General features: G+C 38.2%; 1 protein-coding gene across 1 annotated transcript in view; it reads right to left on the minus strand.

Annotated features, from left to right (window-relative positions):
- The window catches only part of UBR3 (ubiquitin protein ligase E3 component n-recognin 3), a 303,032-nt gene that overhangs the window by 39,737 nt on the left and 246,385 nt on the right, over positions 1-16,910 (minus strand). Inside the window, 1 exon segment of the mRNA XM_078146977.1 lies at positions 14,162-14,262. Within this exon segment, the coding sequence (XP_078003103.1) occupies positions 14,162-14,262 (101 nt within the window).

Here is a 16,910-nt window from a genome sequence, read left to right on the forward strand (position 1 = left end):
TCTCATTGGCTACCACTGTTGCAACCTTTGCTGCTATAGGCAATCTCCTTATCCAACTAGTGGCTAGTTTCCAACCCTGCTCTTACACATCTTTGTAGAGCTGCTTTTCCTATACGACCTCTCTCTCTCAATGGAGCCTTTACCTTCCAAACACCTGAGCCTCCAAAGAAACTTCTATAACCCATCCTTACAGTGCCAAAGTTAATGGAATATTAAACTAGGGAAAACATACGCATGGTCTTCTTATTTGTAACTCTGAATGCATTGTGCCATAGAAACAATGTTATAAATAGTGGTTAGAACTACACTACAGAAGAATACTCCACATTATGGCTTAAAATTAAGAAATGTGTAACAGGGCACAATATTTGTAAATCTGTCCTATTTTTATCTTCTATCACTAAACTAAGGGGGTTTATCTGAAAAAAAAACATTTTTAGCTAACAGATTTCAATAACAGTTCTCAGCATGTTAAAATTGTGATAAATTAAGCTGTACAAGCATGATTTCCACCTCTTAATGAGGGTATATTAAAGACATATTTTTAGATACAATGAATGTTTAGATAGGCCTTATTAGACTATAGTTATTTGTTACAAAGGAGAGTTTTTATTTCAAGAGAGGAAAGGAGGAAGAAAGGAAGGAAGGAAAGAAGATGGAAGGAAAAAAGGAAGGAAGGCTGGAGGGAGGGAATCAGTAAAGCATTTAATAAATATATAGAATAGAACAGAAGGAAATTCAGAAGACACAAAGAATCTGAGCAGTATTAAAACCACCATGTTAAATTTAATAAGAAATCAACCTATGTGTAACAGAGATTAACGTTTTACAAATAATCCTCTTTTTCTATTCCTATTCATATATGTGGAAATATTCATGCTTATTGATACTTTTCAAATTTATAATGAAGAAGTAAATTTGAAAAAATTATGATTCATGTAAACATAGAATTTCAGAATCAGAAGCTGTCTCATAGGTCTGCACAAGAATCTCCTCTGCAGTCTACATGACAAATCATTATCCAGTCTTTGTTTAAAGACCTTTACCAAAGGGGACCAACTACCTGCATTCTACTTTTCAGGAAAGTTCTAATTTCTACTAATATATGCCTTACAAAAAGTCTAGATTTTTCTCTTTGTAGCTTCTAACCATTTGTCCAAATGCTGTCCTCTGGGGTCACGCAAAATAACTCAAATATCTCTTCCACATTACAAGCCTCTTATTTCTTCAACTGATTTGTAAATGATATTTATCAGAAGTCTTTTACCATGCTAGTTTCTTTCCTCTGGACACTCTCCATGTTATCAAAGTCCTTCCTAAAATACACAGTGAAGAGTAGTACTACGGATGTGGTATAATCAAGGCAGAGCATCTACAGCATGACTATCATCATCTCCCCTCATTATGCACATTACGTCTCTCTTAATGCAGCCAAAAATGGAATTATGTACTTTGCTGGCCATATAACACTGCTGATACATATTAATGTTTGCAGTCAACTAAAATACCTACATATTTATTTAGATCAACTGCTTCCTAGCCATATCTCCTTGATTTACTTACACAATTGATTTTTAGTGTAATCGATTTTAGATTATAACTGAAACCACAGGAACTGATGATATCCCAAAGTGAAACAATATAGAGGGAGAAGAGGATAGGGCCCAGAACAGAGCTGTGAGGGACACTCACCTTTAGCTGGTGTGAATTCTGAAATTCCCTTCTCTGACCACAATCTACTGTCATTTCTCCATTTGCCTTGAAACCCCAAACCCTATTTTTTTTGGGGGGGGGGGCAATTGGGGTTAAGTGACTTGCCCAGGGTCACACAGTTAGTAAGTGTCAAGTGCTTGATCTGAGGCTGGATTTGAACTCAGGTACTCCTCACTTCAGGGCCGGTGCTCTATCCACTGCACCACCTAGCTGCCCTGCCCCCAAGCCCTATTCTTAATCCCAACTGTGCCTTCCAATTCCTCCACCCCACAGTTTTTTCACTCTTCTCCCAGAGCTACACTCACCTTGACCCCTTTGTGAATCAGTGAAGCTCTACACTATACTCTTAAGGAATTTGTCCCCTTTTCATATTGATGACCTTGCCCTACTAAGTCTCAAACTTAAATCACTCCCGCTCTTCTGTTGTTCTTATATACTTGCTACTGAATAAAACTGGAGTAAATCACGAAACCTGAAATCATGAAAAACTGAAACCTTAAAAGGAGCCACTACAAGTATATGTTATATAATCTCAACTAGAACCTCACTACAGCAAGGCAATCCTTTTACATCTCCCTAATTAACTCACTATTCCACTCACCAGAGTGGCTTTTCAAAAACTTTTTTATCCCTCTTCAAACCTCCTATAGCTGCCCCTCTCCCTACCCTCTCAGCTAAGAACCATGCCTCACATTTCACTAAAAAAAACTGAGGCCACTCACCAATAGCTCCCCCTTGCTCCCCTCCTCCTCACCTCACATCACTTTCTTTTATTCTTTCTTTCTTTCTTCCCTTCCTTTTCCTTCCACATGCAAAAACTTCTTCCCACATAGATATGATACTTCTCTGTAACTTAAAATCTTAGAGAGCTGACTAGAGCACTGCGGTTAAGTGACTTGGCCATGCTATTATGTCTAGGAGGCAGAACCTCAACTCAGGTCTTTTTAACCTCCAAAGCTGAACCTTTATTCACCATGCTACACTGTCTTTTGCTGTTGTTCAATCATTTCAGTCATATCTGATTCATCCTGTCCCCATCTGGGGTTTTCTTGACAAAAGATACTGGAGTGGTTTGCCATTTCCTTGTCGAGCTTATTTTACAGATGAGGAAACTTGAAACAAACAGGCTAAAGTGACTTGCCCAGGGTCATACAGCTAGGAAGTATCTGAGGCCACATTTGAACCCAGGTCTTCCTGACTCCAGGCTCAGCACTCTATCTACTGTGCCACCTAGCTGCCCTACTGTCTTAGTAACCACAGAAACATCAGTGGTACAAATAAATATCAAATTAATGTCCAAAGTATTTCTAGACTCTTCTCCAGGTACAATTAAGTCAATGCACTCTATAAAACACTACAATTCTCATAATAGTCTTATGAAGGATTAGAGTTAGTTCATTATCTTCATTTCACAAATGTTACATAAACAAGACACACAAATTTTAATTTGCTGAACAGTGACTCCTAATTCTCTTAACTGTCTTTTTCTACTTAAGTTCCCTCAATAACAGAATGAGAATTAATTAAAATATGCTTATTCCTTCACAAAATATCTAAAGTACAATACAAAAATTAAGTAAAATTTGGCTATTTTTAATGATAAAATTATTCTTAAAAATAATGTTCTGAGGGTAGAGTTCTAAAGAGAATTTTATGTGATTCACAATTTTCAGCATCAAGAAATACTGATTAGGTACATAACTGCATAAGGCATCTTCCTTGGTCTGGGTTTATGCAGTTGCAGCTGACAGCTATGAGCTATGGTGCGAAGAATGAAGACAACATTGGGTACAGAATGAGGAATTCCAGCTCTGTCACCTACCACCTATACGACCTTGAGCAAGTGCCTTAACTTTCTTGGCCTCAATTCCTTCATCTGTACAATAAGACAGCTGGACAAAATGTACTCTATAATCCTATCACCTCCATCCACCTCTGTAGAACAAATACGGCATGCATCTGACTTGCAATGCTACCACTGTTCATTCATTTCAAATCATCTGTATGAATGTCAATGTCAAGTGACTCAGATAATGTTCAGAGTTCACTTACATCCCTTCACAACTACCAATGAACTGGCAGGCCTACATAAAGAAGACAAGGGTATAGTGCCAAATGCCTTACTTTCAGGGATGCTAGAATTGATCATAGCTATGTTCTATTTTTTGTCCTATAGCTGCTCAAAGAGTTCCTTTTAACCTAACTGGAACAAAACCCTAAATTTCACAGGAACACGGATAATTTAAAAACTGTTTTTGGCTACAGGCATACAACAGTATACCTCTGTTTTTGCTGGATTTGAATACAATATCAAATTCACAATACTTTTTACTGTGTTAAATTGTTCAATATCAAATTAGATATTGTATAATGAGAGGAAATAACTGCAATGAAAGAACTGTACTCTACCTATTAATCACAAATGGAAAGACTGTAGCTAGAATGGTCTTGGCTAGGAAGGTACTCTATATCATCTAGAAATTTTTCTCACTGTGAAACTTAAAAGTTTGTTTAGCAAAAAGGACGATGCAATTAAGAGCTACAATGATAAATGAAAAGAGATGACAACTATTGTAAGCACACGTAATATTTTGGTTTCTCAGTTTGACAAAAAACCGGATTTGATTTTCAGTGTAAATTCAATCAGAAAATGAAAAAAAAAACTGACATTGTCCTAGATTACTAAACATTTTCTAAACTTCACCAAAACATATTAAGTCTACTCAATTATTCTGTGTAAAAAGAAATATCCTTTAGAACACATGGAAAATATAGTCCATCATTCAACAGACATTTATCAAGTGCCTTTTGCAGGCCAGGTACTGTGTACTAAGACACTGCGGATAGAAAGAAAGATGAAAACAGTTATTCTTAATGAGCTCACAGTTTATGGGGGGTGGAGGTGGGGTTACAACATGTAAAACCTAAGTACAAGCTATATACAAGATAAACCAGAAATATTCAACAGAGGAAAGCTACTAGAAGGAGAATGTTCCAGGCATGGGAAAGAGCCAGTGAAAATGCCTGAGCCAAGAGATGGAGAATCTTGTTCAAGGAAGCCAATGTCACTGGATTGCAGAGTAAAGGGGAGGTGGGGGGAAGATGGTTCCACTCAGGGTGTAATAATGCTGGAAAAATAAGAGGGGGGCAAGTTAGGAAAGGTTTTGAAGCACAAAGAGATGGTTTAAAATTTAATCCTGGAAGACAACGGGAGAGACCAATACTTAGGCAGCTGAGGATGGTCTGGGGTAGTGTCAGAGTCACCAACCAGCAGGCTACTGCAATAGCCCAGGTATGAGGTGATGAGAGTCTACACAAGAGTGATGGCAGTGTAAGAAGTCAGAAGAGGAAATATAAGAGATGTTACAAGGATAAAATCGACAGGCCTTGGCAACAGATTGAATGGGGGGGGGGGGTTGAAAGAGATGATGACACCTGGGTGTGAGGCTGGGTGACTTCGAGGGTTGTGGTGCCCTTAACAGTAATAGGAAAGTTTGGAAGACAGTGTGGGATGAAAGACAATGAGTTTAGTTTTAGATGTGATGAGTTTAAGATGTCAATTCAAATGATGTATTATTTAAATAAAAATGTTTTTTCTGAAGTACACAATCACCCTGGTTATCTGGCAGGGGAGGGAACAGAATGCTACAATTAAGGATTTTTCCTGCTGACCAAAATTAAGCCATTCACGAAGTAAAAATGACTGAAAACTAAGATATATCTACATGAGGGGAGGGCCTTGCTTCTGAAACTTTTAGATATGCATAATTATGTAATTTCTCAAAATACATTAACAATTTAAACACTAAATGTAAAACTCTTTGCACAAATAGAGTCCTGTTCTGAGGCATATAAGAAACCATCCTTCCACTTACAGTGATCAATTAGGTTGGCCTGGAGCACTGAGCAATTATATAACATGCCCATGACTGGTTATGCAAACATGGATATCTTCAACAGGCTTTCAAGTAAGGTCTTCCTTACTCTGCCGTGGCTCTCTATTCACTACAACTTACATCTTCTCCAAGTAAAATCCTAGGTAAAATATTATTCTAGTTAATTAATGCTTTTATATTCCATAAGTTATCTTCATTTGTGACTTCCTACTATGAGACTGCAAAAATATCCCTAAATTAAAAATATTCTCCTTCATCCTTAGAGAAAAGATCACTTCAATTTTTTTCATTAAAAAGATTATTATGAAAGTTATGCAAAGACAAACAAAACCAACGCAACCAAGATTAGAAGGGAAGCAGAAAGCTGGGAAACAATTTTTACAGCCAGCATCTCTGATAAAAGCCTCATTACTAAAATACATAGAGAACTGTGTCAAACTTATAAGAATATACATCATTCCAGGGCAGTTAGGTGGCGCAGTGGATAGAGCACTGGCCCTGAAGTCTGGAGGACCTGAGTTCAATTCCGGCCTCAGACCAAACACTTGACACTTACTAGCTGTGTGACCCTGGGCAAGTCACTTAACCCCAATTGCCTAAAAGAAAAAAAAAAAAGAATATACATCATTCCCCAACTGATAAATGGTCAAAGGATATGAACGGGCAGTTTTCAGAGGAAGAAATTAAAGCTAACTACAGTCATATGAAAATATGCTATAAATCACTATTGATTAGAGAAATGCAAATCAAAACAACTGTGAGGCACCACATCACACCTATCAGATTGGCTAGCCTGACAAAACAGAAAGATGACAAATGCTGGAGAAGATGTGGGGAAATTGCACACTGATCATTGTTCGCAGAGTTGTGAACTGATCCAACCATTCTGGAAAGCAATTTGAAACTATGCCCAAAGGGCTATAAAAATGTGCATACCCTTTGACATAGCAATACCACTTCTAGGTCTATATCCCAAAGAGATGACAAAAATGGAAAAAGAACCCACATGTACAAAAATATTTACAGTAGCTCTTTTTGTGGTGGCCAAGAATTTGAAATTGAGGAGATGCCCATCAAGTGGGGAATGGCTGAACAAATTGTGGCATGATGAGCATAATAGAATACTATTCTTCCATAAGAAATGATGAGCAGGTGGACTTCAGAAAAACCTGAAAAGATTTAACATGAACTGATACTGAGTAAAGTGAGTAGAACCAGGAGAACACTGTACACAGTAACAGCAACATTGTGTAATGACCAACTTTGATAGACTTAGCTCTTCTCAGCAATGCAACGACCTAAGACAATTCCAAAAGACCCATGATGGAAAATACTGTCCATATCCAGAGAAAGAACCATGGAGTCTGAATGCAGAACAAAGCATACTATTTTCTCTCTTTTTTTTGTTTCTGCTTTCTCGTGACTTTTTCCCCTTTGGTTCTAATTCTTCTTTACAACATGACTAATGCAGAAATGTGTTTAATATGATTTTACATGTATAGCTGATATCAGATTGCACACCATCTTGGAGGGCGGGAGTAGAGGGAAGGGGAGAAAATTTTATAGAAGTGAATGTTGAAAACTAAAAATAAATAATGTTTTTTTAAAACTTGAAAAAATTTAAAAAAAAAGAAAGTTATGCAAAGGACATGATTCTATGACCTTAATTAAAAAAGGAATTCTTGGCATTTATTTTTCCTGTGTTTATAATATGAACTAACTTAAAAGATGAGGAGGAAATGCTTTTTTATGGATCAAAATAAAAATGTTCTTTCAATCACAATTATAGGTCATCGTTATTTCAAAATACACATTAACCTCTGACATCATCTCATACTATCTCTTCCTTCATTCTATATGAACCGGTAGCCCCTTTTCTTGCCAAGGCAAACTCCTTTATGTTCACCCTTCATCCTATTCCGTCCTTTCTTCCTCAATAGATTGACTCCTGTAACCTATTAACTCTCCCTCTCTAAATTTAATCTGTCCCTATGTGCCATTTAAACCCTTTACCATTAAAAAAAAAAACCTTAGTTGATCTATCCATGTTTGCTAGCTATTATCCTATATTTCTCTTCTCTTTATCAACTAAACTCCTCAAGAAAACCACCTACACTAGATGTTTCTACTTCCTTTCCTCACAGGTATCTAAACTCTCCTTAGTCTGGCTTCTAACCTCATCATTCAACTAAAATGTCCCTCTTCAAAGTCATCAACGATTTCTTAACTGCCAAGTTAAATGGCCTTTTCTCAATCTTCATCCTTGACTTCTCTACAGCATTTGACACTGTTAATCACATTCTCTCTTCTCTTCCTGAATACTCCTCTTTAGGTTTTTGTGACACTTCTCTCTGCTGGTTCTCTCTTTACTGTTTGATTAATCATTCTCAGTTTCCTTTGCTGGATGTTCCTCCAGGTCAACTCATAGTGGTATATCCCAAGCCTCTACCCTGGACTCTTTTCTCTTTTACCTCTATTTCATCTCTATATCAATACATTATGTATCTTGCCTCATCCTCTATCCAGCCTTGCATCACCAACCACTTTTTGGACACACTGAATTGGATGTCCTATAAGAACCTTAAACTCAACATATCTGAAAGAGAATTCATTATCTTTCCACTCAAACTAATCCTTTCTTTCCAACTTCTCTATTACTTTTGAAGGATCCTTGATGCTCCAAATTAAATTACTCATGCTCACAAACTTCAATGTCATCCTTAATTCCAGTCCTTCTGCAGGATCCCACAGGGCCAGTTTGTTGTAAAATCCTACCATATCTACCTTCACAACAACTCCTGCATATATCTCCCCTTCTGTCCATTCACACAACTTCCACTCTGGTGCAACACCTCATCACCTTTCACTTGGGCTATTGCAACAGCCTTCTGGTTGGTCTCCCTGCCTCCCAGTCTTTCCCCATTCCATTTCAAACTACATTCAGCTGCTAAAATGATTCTCCTAAAGAGGACATCATGTGTAAGTGACCATGCAACCCTTCTCCTCTTACTCAATAAATTCTAATCTCTTCCTTATTAACTCCAGAATCAAATGTAAACTCCTCTGTTTGGCTGACATGTAAAAGCCCTTCATAACCTGGCCCCTTTCTACCTTTTTAGTCCTCGTATACCTTACAATCCATATAACCAACAATCTAAGTATACTGACCTATTTGCAATTGCTCTTCACACATAAAACTCTCCTGAGTCTGTATTTTTAATTGTCCTTAATGCCTGAAATGTTCTCCCTCCCTACTTGTGTCCCTCCTGGCTTTCTTCAAGGCTTAGGTCAAATCCCACGTTCTGCAGGAAACTCTTTTCTGGTCCTCCCATGCCCCTCCACACATTGCTAGTGCCTTCCCTTTGAGATTACACTGTATCTTATGTGTATGTGGTTATTCAGATATTGATTTTCCATTAGGAAGGAAGCTCATTAAGGGCAGGCCTTTCTTTGTTCCCTAGCACTTAGCAGATTGCCTGGTACCTCCATTCCTCTGAGGTTCATACTATTCATATCTACCACCCATCAAAATCCTGGTAGCTGTTGACTACAGGCCCCCAGGTAATTTCCTTTCTTTCCTCAAAGAGTTTGACAATGTTTCTTTCCTCTTCACCTTCTGCCCTCATACTAGGGGACTTCAATATATATATATTGATTTTCTCTCAAATACCTTAACCACTCAGTTCTTCAACCTACTCACCTACCATGAGCTACTCCTCCACCCCACCTCAGCTACACACAAAGATGGCTATCCCCTTTATCTTGCCATCACCCACCAAATGTACAACCTTCACATTCAAGAATTCTGAAATCCCCTTATCTGACCATACCCTTATACACCCTACTCGTCACCCACACTGTGTCCTCCAATCTCCTAACCCCTCAATTCTCTCGTAGGCAATCTTCCCTGAACTAGCTTCTCCTCTTCTTCTTATCTTGACTCCTTGGTAAACCAATTCAACTCTACACTGCTCTCCTCTCTTCAATCCTTTGCCCCTATTATCAATCATCAATTATGCCCTGCTAAGCCTTAGCCTTGGATCACTCCCACCATTTGCTGCCTTTGTTCCTATACATGTATGTGTATGTAAGAATGAAGGTAAGTACAACCAAGAATCACCTACCCAGCAAAACTGAGTATAATCCTTCAGGGGAAAAAAATGGTCATTCAGTGAAATAGAGGACTTTCAAGCATTCCTGATGAAAAGACCAGAGCTAAACAGAAAATCTGACTTTCAAATACAGGACTCAAGTGGAACATGAAGAGGTAAACAGGAAAGAGAAATCATAAGAGACTTATTAAGATTGAACTGTTTACATTCCTGCATGGAAAGATGATATTTGTAACTCATGAGAACTTTGCCAGTATTAGGGTAGTTGAAGGAAAAAAAATTGTATGTATGTATATATAGATAGATAGAGAGCACAGGGTGAGTTGAAGATTAAGGGATGAGAGAGGATGATACTCAGAGAAGAAAGGGAGAGGTAGAATGGGGTAAATTATCTCACAAGAAAAAAACAGAAAAGAAAAGTCTCTCACAGTGGAGGGGAAACAGGGGAAGGTGAGAGGGAACGAGGGAATCTTATTCTCATAGGATTTGGCTTAAGGAGAGAATAACATACACATTCAATTGGGTATGGAAATCTGTCTTACCCTACGGGAGAATAGGGGGAGAAGGGGACAAGAGAGCAGGGGGGTGATAGGGAGGGCAGATTGGGAAAGGGTAATCAGAAGCAAATACTTCTGAGGAGGGACAGGGTCAAAAGAAAGAATAGAATAAATGGGAGGGCAGGATAAGATTAAGGGAAATAGAGTTAGTTTTTTACAACATGTCTACTAAGGAAGTGTTTTGCATAACTGCACATGTATAACCTATATTGAGTTGCTTGCCTTTTCAATGAGGGTGGGTGGGGAGGGAGGAAGGGAGAAAATTTGGAACTCAAAGTTTTAAAAACACATGTTTTAAAAAAAAATGTTTTCACATGCAACTGGGAAATAAGAAATACACAAAATGGGGTACAGAAGTCTATCCTGCTCTACAGGAAAATAGAAGGGGAAGGGGATAAGAGAAGGAAGGGGGGAGAGATAGAAGAGAAGGCAGACCAGGGGAAGGGGTATTCAGAATGCATGCCATCTTGGAGTGGGGGGAGGGGGGAGAAATTTGGAACTCAAAAACTTGTGGAAGTGAATATTGAAAACTAAAAATAAATAAATTTATATTAAAAAAAAAAGAATGAAGGTAAAGAGAGTCACACAATAATTCTGACTGAATCCACTACAAATTTATGCTCCATAATCTCAACTGGGCCCTCCCTGTGCTATGCAATCCTACTATACTTCCCTTATCAACTAACTACCCACTTTCTGTGGCAGCTCTTCCAAAACTTTTCATCCATCTGCAAGCCCCACCATGGATCCCCCTCCTCCACATTCTCAGCTGAGAAGCTTACTTCATATTTTACAGAAAAAATTGAGGCCATTCACTGTGAACTTCCTCTTCCTCATCTCCTATCACTCAAGACACCTACTCACACCTCCTCCTCCTTCACCTGTTTCACATGATGAAGTGGCCTTATACCTTACTAAGGCTGACCCCTCTACTTGTTCAAATGATCCCATTCCACCCCTTCTCCTCCAACAGACTGCCCCTTCTTTCATCCCCACTTTCACTTATTTTCGACCTTTCCTGTTTGCTGGCTCATTTCCTACTGTGGACAAACATACCCATGTCTTCCTTATCCTGAAATAATCCTCACTTGTTCCTTCCATCCCTACTTATTATCATCTTATTCTGCCCTTTGTAGTTAAACTCCTTGAAAAGGCCATCTATAATAGGAACTTCCACTTTTCCTACTCTCACTCTCTTCTTCTCCTTTTTTTTTCCTTTTTGGTGAGGCAATCGAGGTTAAGTGACTCGCCCAGAGTCACATAGCTAGTAAGTGTCAAGTATCTGAAGTCACATTTGAACTCAGGTCCTCCTGACTCCAAGGCCAGAGCTCTTTACCCACTAGGCCACCTAGATGCCCCTCTCTCACTCTCTTCTTAACCCCTTACAATCCAGTTCCTGACCTTATCATTCCACCAGAACTGCTCTCTCCTAAGTAATTAATGATCTCTTAGGTGCCAAATCTAATGGTCTTTTTCCAGTCCTCATTCTCCTTGACCTCTCTGCAGCCTTCGATGCTACTGATCACTCTCTCCTCCTTGATACTCTCTTCTCTCTAGGTTTTCGGCACCATTCTTTCCTAACCATAGGATTTCTCCTTCTCTATCTCCTCTGCTGGATCCTCTTCCAGATCAGCGCTTCTTAAACTGTGGATTGAAAGCTTGTATGGGGTCACATTACTGAATGTGGGGGGTCACAAAAAATTTGGCAACAGTAAAAGGTTTCTGAATGTGCAACAACCAAAAATTAAATCAAAATCAAATGCCTAATAAATTCAAGGTGTTTCTGGCAGTGCTTTTGCCATGTTGCATTGCACAACTTCACTGAAGTCTTGGTTCTGAATACACAACACCTGCAATTTGCACTGCACATGTCATTACGCCACACAACACCCACAAATGCTGCCAGAAACACCTCAGCTCAAATTCAAGATGACTGGATGTTATAAATTGCAGTGCTTTTACTGTACATTCAAAATAAAATCGTTAAATGAATTTTGGCTTGGGATTAGGACAGAATTTCCAACGATTTCTGAAATGGTCCTAAACATACTTCTGCCATTTTGTACTACGTATTTATGTGAAGCAGCGTTCTCAACTGATGATTATAAAATCAAAATATCTATCAATGCTGAACACCACTGAAGACGCTCTACATCTTGCAGTATCAAATATTCTGCCAAGATTCAATTCTTTATGTAAAAATAAACAAGCACATGCGTATCACTAGTATGCAAACTTGCTTTCATCTTTAATAAATGGTAAAATTATATGTATACCAAAGAATTGTTTTAAAATAAATTTCTTTATGATTATCAGTAAATGTTTGATTTGTATACCTATTTTTTTCTTGGGCGAAAAGGGGTCACAAGTGGGAAAAAGTTTAAGAAGCCTGTTCTAGATCATACCATCTAACAGTAAACAATCATCAGGGTTCTATCTTAGGTCCTCTTCTCCTCTCCCTCTATACTATTTCACTTGGTGTACTCATCAGCTCCCACATATTTAATTACCATCTCTATGCTGATGATTCTGAAATCTACCTATCCTGCCTTGATTTCTATCCTGATCTCCAATATCTCCAACAGACACCTTGAACTGGATATTTAGTAGACCCCTTAAACTCAATAGGTCCAAATCAGAACTCATTACCTTTCCCCCTGTCCTCCATCTTCCATATTACTATAGAGGGCAACACTATCCTCCCAGTTTCTCAGGCTCACAACCTAGGAGTCATCTTGGATTTCTCATGATATCTCACCCCCTCCATATCCAAGCTGTTGCCAAGGCCTATCGACTTCACCTTTGCAACATATGCTCCCTTCTGTCCTCTAAAACTGCTACTACTCTAACTCAAGCCCTCATCACCCTCACACCTGGACTTAGTACTAAGGCAGGATCTGCCTGCCTCAACTCTTTCTCCTCACTCCAAATCATCCTCCATGCAGCCATTAAATTTATTTTCCTAAAACAGAAGTCCAATCATGTCATACTGCCTTGGTTCTCTTCTCCACAATAAATTCCAGGGGCCTCCTATTGACTCCAGGAGTAAATACAAAACGTTCTGTTTGGCATTTAAAGTCCTTCATAACCTAGTCCCCCCAATGCCCCATCCCCCCCCCAAGCTTTTCAATCTTTTTCTACTTTACTCTCAAATACTTACTCTTTGATCCACTGACACTGGCCTCCTGACTATCAACAAAACACTCCATCTCTCAGGTCTGGGCACCCTCTCTGGCTATCCCCCATGCCTAGAAAGCACAGCATCCACGAAACATTTTCTAATACTCCCAGTTGCTAGGTGCCCTTCTCTCCAAAATTACTTTGTAATTACTCTGTGCGTGTGTGTGTGTGTGTGTGTGTGTGTGTGTGTGTGTGTTTGTATGTATATAAGTAGTATATACTGATTTATTCACGTTGTTTCCCCAACCCCAGTAGAATATAAGTTACTTGAGGGCAGGTATTGCCTCCTTCACTCTGACTACTGATCTCCCTGGCTTCCTTTAAGTTCCAATTAAAATCCCACCTCCTACAAGAAGTCTTCCCCAATCCAACTTAATTCCAGCGCTTCCCTTTTCTTCATTACTCCTGTTTATCTGATATATAACTTGCTTTGTACACATTTGTTTACATGTTATCTTCCCCCATTAGATAGTGGGCTCCTTGAGGGCAGGAGCTGTCTTCTGTCTCTTTTTGTATCCTCAGCACTTAGTAGAATGCCTTTGTAGTAGACATTTATAAATGTCTATTAATTTACTGACTGGCATTTAAATGAACACTTAACAACTGCTTGTTGACTGACATATTTACTATATTTTTTCCCAGAACATCTCATTTAGTTCTGCTCTTTCTATGAATCTATGTATCTATTATTTCAAAGAAATACCTTTGTGTAAAGGCTGTGGCATGGTTAAAATCTGGATAAGCAAAAGTGATGAAACATCTCGGTAAAGCACAGGAACCTCTGGTTGTTCTTCATTGCAGAGCCTATAAAAGTGAAAATACAATATAGCTTTAATTGATGTTATAGTAAATCTCAATTTTTAATAAAATCTTCTTTTCCCAAAATTGACTTACTTAAATCAAAATTAAAGACATATTATAAAGAGTTTTTAAAATTATTTCAAAATACCACATAAATTATGAATCATATTATTAAAAACTAAATCTAGATAAAAAATCCAAAATATTACTTAAATAAATATCCAAGAAATGCTCACAACTATTAGTCCCAGTAGAACTAGGTCATGTTATTTTCACATCTGATGTCAGAGCTAGGATCTGAAGAATTCTCACTTGAAGAAGCTCTTTTCTACTATGCCAAACTGACTCTCCCAACTATGATCAAATAAAACATCACAAGTACTTCATTTTTCCTTACCACCATATGCAATCAAAAGCAATTCTAACTCCACAACAACTCTTATGTCCATCCTCTCTCCACTAACACAGCCTTCACCCTAGTTCACACACTCTCAACTTTTCACCTAGATAATTGTGGTGGCAGGCTAATTGGTCTCCTTGATGACAATCTTTCCTTTCTTCCATCCATCATCTGCTACCTATACACCGACTTGATAGTCCTATGGTTCAAGTCAGCCTATGTTACTCCCTTGCTCAAGAAGCTTCTGTGACTCCTTTTCAGAATAAAAACTCCTCTGAATAATATTTGACTTCAGATGCATCACAATTTTGCTTCCACCTATCTTTTCCAGCTCATTACATATTACTTCCCCTCCCATAGCTTACCTTCCAGTCAAACTACACTATTTGATATTCACTTTGCCCAACTTTCATTTCCATCAATCATACCTTTACACAAGCTTTCCCTTCGCCCTGGAATTCCCTCCCTCTTCATTTCCACCTCAGAGAATACTTAGATTTCTTCAAAGCACAGTTCCATGCCATCTCTTATGGGAAATATTTTCTGATTCTCCCAGTCGTCAGGTGCCCTTCCCTCCAAAACTACTTTGAAATTACTTTGTATGTGTATATGTTTGTATGTATGTATATAAGTAATATATACTTATTTATTCACTTTGTTTCCCCAAATCTAATCCCAGTAGAATATAAGCTCCTTGAAACTATTTCATTTTTGTCTTTATATCACCAGTGCCTGACACATAAAAGACATTCAATAAATGCTAAATGACCTGAATTAAACTGAATTAAGACAAACATAAAGCTAGGACTTGAACATACATCTTCTCACTTCAATAACAGTGCTCTTTCAAGTAAGCCTGTAATTCCAACTCGAGGGCCATGAATGTTAGAGATGAGGGTGAAGAGGAGAGTAGGAGGGGTGAGAAGAGACATGAGATCTGAAAATTCATATGCATACTAAGCACTGTCATTCTGATCTTGATTAAGTGCTAATAAAATGTTATGACTCCCAATAATAAGTATGCAAATATACCACCTAGACTGAATAAATGTCTTGTGCATATACATATTACTATTTTAAATATATACAAATGTTGGCTTATTAATATAGCACAAATTCACTGAAAAGTGTTCTTGAATTTCTCATAGTTTTTTTTGTCATCAACAAATACTAATAATGTAATACAACAACTATTGTGCCAGGGTCAACAAAACCTGCTGACATAAAAAAAAGGTTCAGAATTTCCGTATAACACCCATTCATAGGATTCTGGGTTATAACTCTAAAGATCAGCTAGTTCAATTCCTTTATTTTCTAGATAAGGAAACTAGGGCCTAGAAGCTAAATGACAGCCTTCAAATGGGTAGCAAGTATCTAAGGGAGAATTTGAACCTAATCCTTCTAACTCTAGAGCTACTGCTCTTTAATTCAATTAAACAAACTTTTATTAGCCACCTACTATGTGCCACGCACTGGGGTACAAGGACAAAACTGAAAAAACTATCACTGCCCTCCAAAAGCATACATTCTACTATGAAGAAACAAATGTGTGTTTACAAATAAGTGAATATAAAATATATACAAAGTCATTTGGTGGGGGTGGGGCAGAAAAATCAGAAAGGCCTCCTAAAGGAGTTGGAACTTGATCTGAGCCCTTAGAAAAGTTAGGGCTTCCAAAGACAGAGGGAAGGTGAGAGAATATTGTTGGCATGGGAGACAGCCTATGTATGCAAGGACATACACAAAGGAGATAGAATGTTATAGAGAGACAACAGCAAGTCATGTAAGTTGGATGGGGTGTAAAGTGTGTGAGGGGAAGGCATGGACTAATTGTGAAATGTCTTAAATGTCAAACACAGGAATTTTGTTTTATTCTATAGGTAATAGAGGGACCACACATGGGCTTTAGGAATATCAATTTGGCAGCTGCCTAGAGGGTGAATTGGAGAACAAAGAAACTGGAGAAAGAAAAACCATTTAGGAGATTATCACAATTATCCAGAAGAGAGATAATAAAGGCCTGAATTAGGGTAGTGGTTGTGTGAGTAAGCAGAAGACAGATGTGACAAGAATATAAGAGAGACATGAGATGGGAAGGTAAGATCCTATCTGACTGCCAGAGTCCAGGAAGACTTTGTGGGAAGTGGGTACTGAAGGGAGAAAGGAGGAGACAGGAATAGAGAAGAAATTTCAAAAGCACAGTTAATTTTATTCCCTTTCTCTTTTTATTGTCCTTTCTTTCCATCTCCTT

The sequence above is a fragment of the Phascolarctos cinereus genome, unplaced genomic scaffold (genome assembly GCF_003287225.1).
Source record: "Phascolarctos cinereus isolate Bilbo 61053 unplaced genomic scaffold, phaCin_HiC Scaffold_726;HRSCAF=1367, whole genome shotgun sequence".
Lineage (NCBI taxonomy): Eukaryota > Metazoa > Chordata > Mammalia > Diprotodontia > Phascolarctidae > Phascolarctos > Phascolarctos cinereus.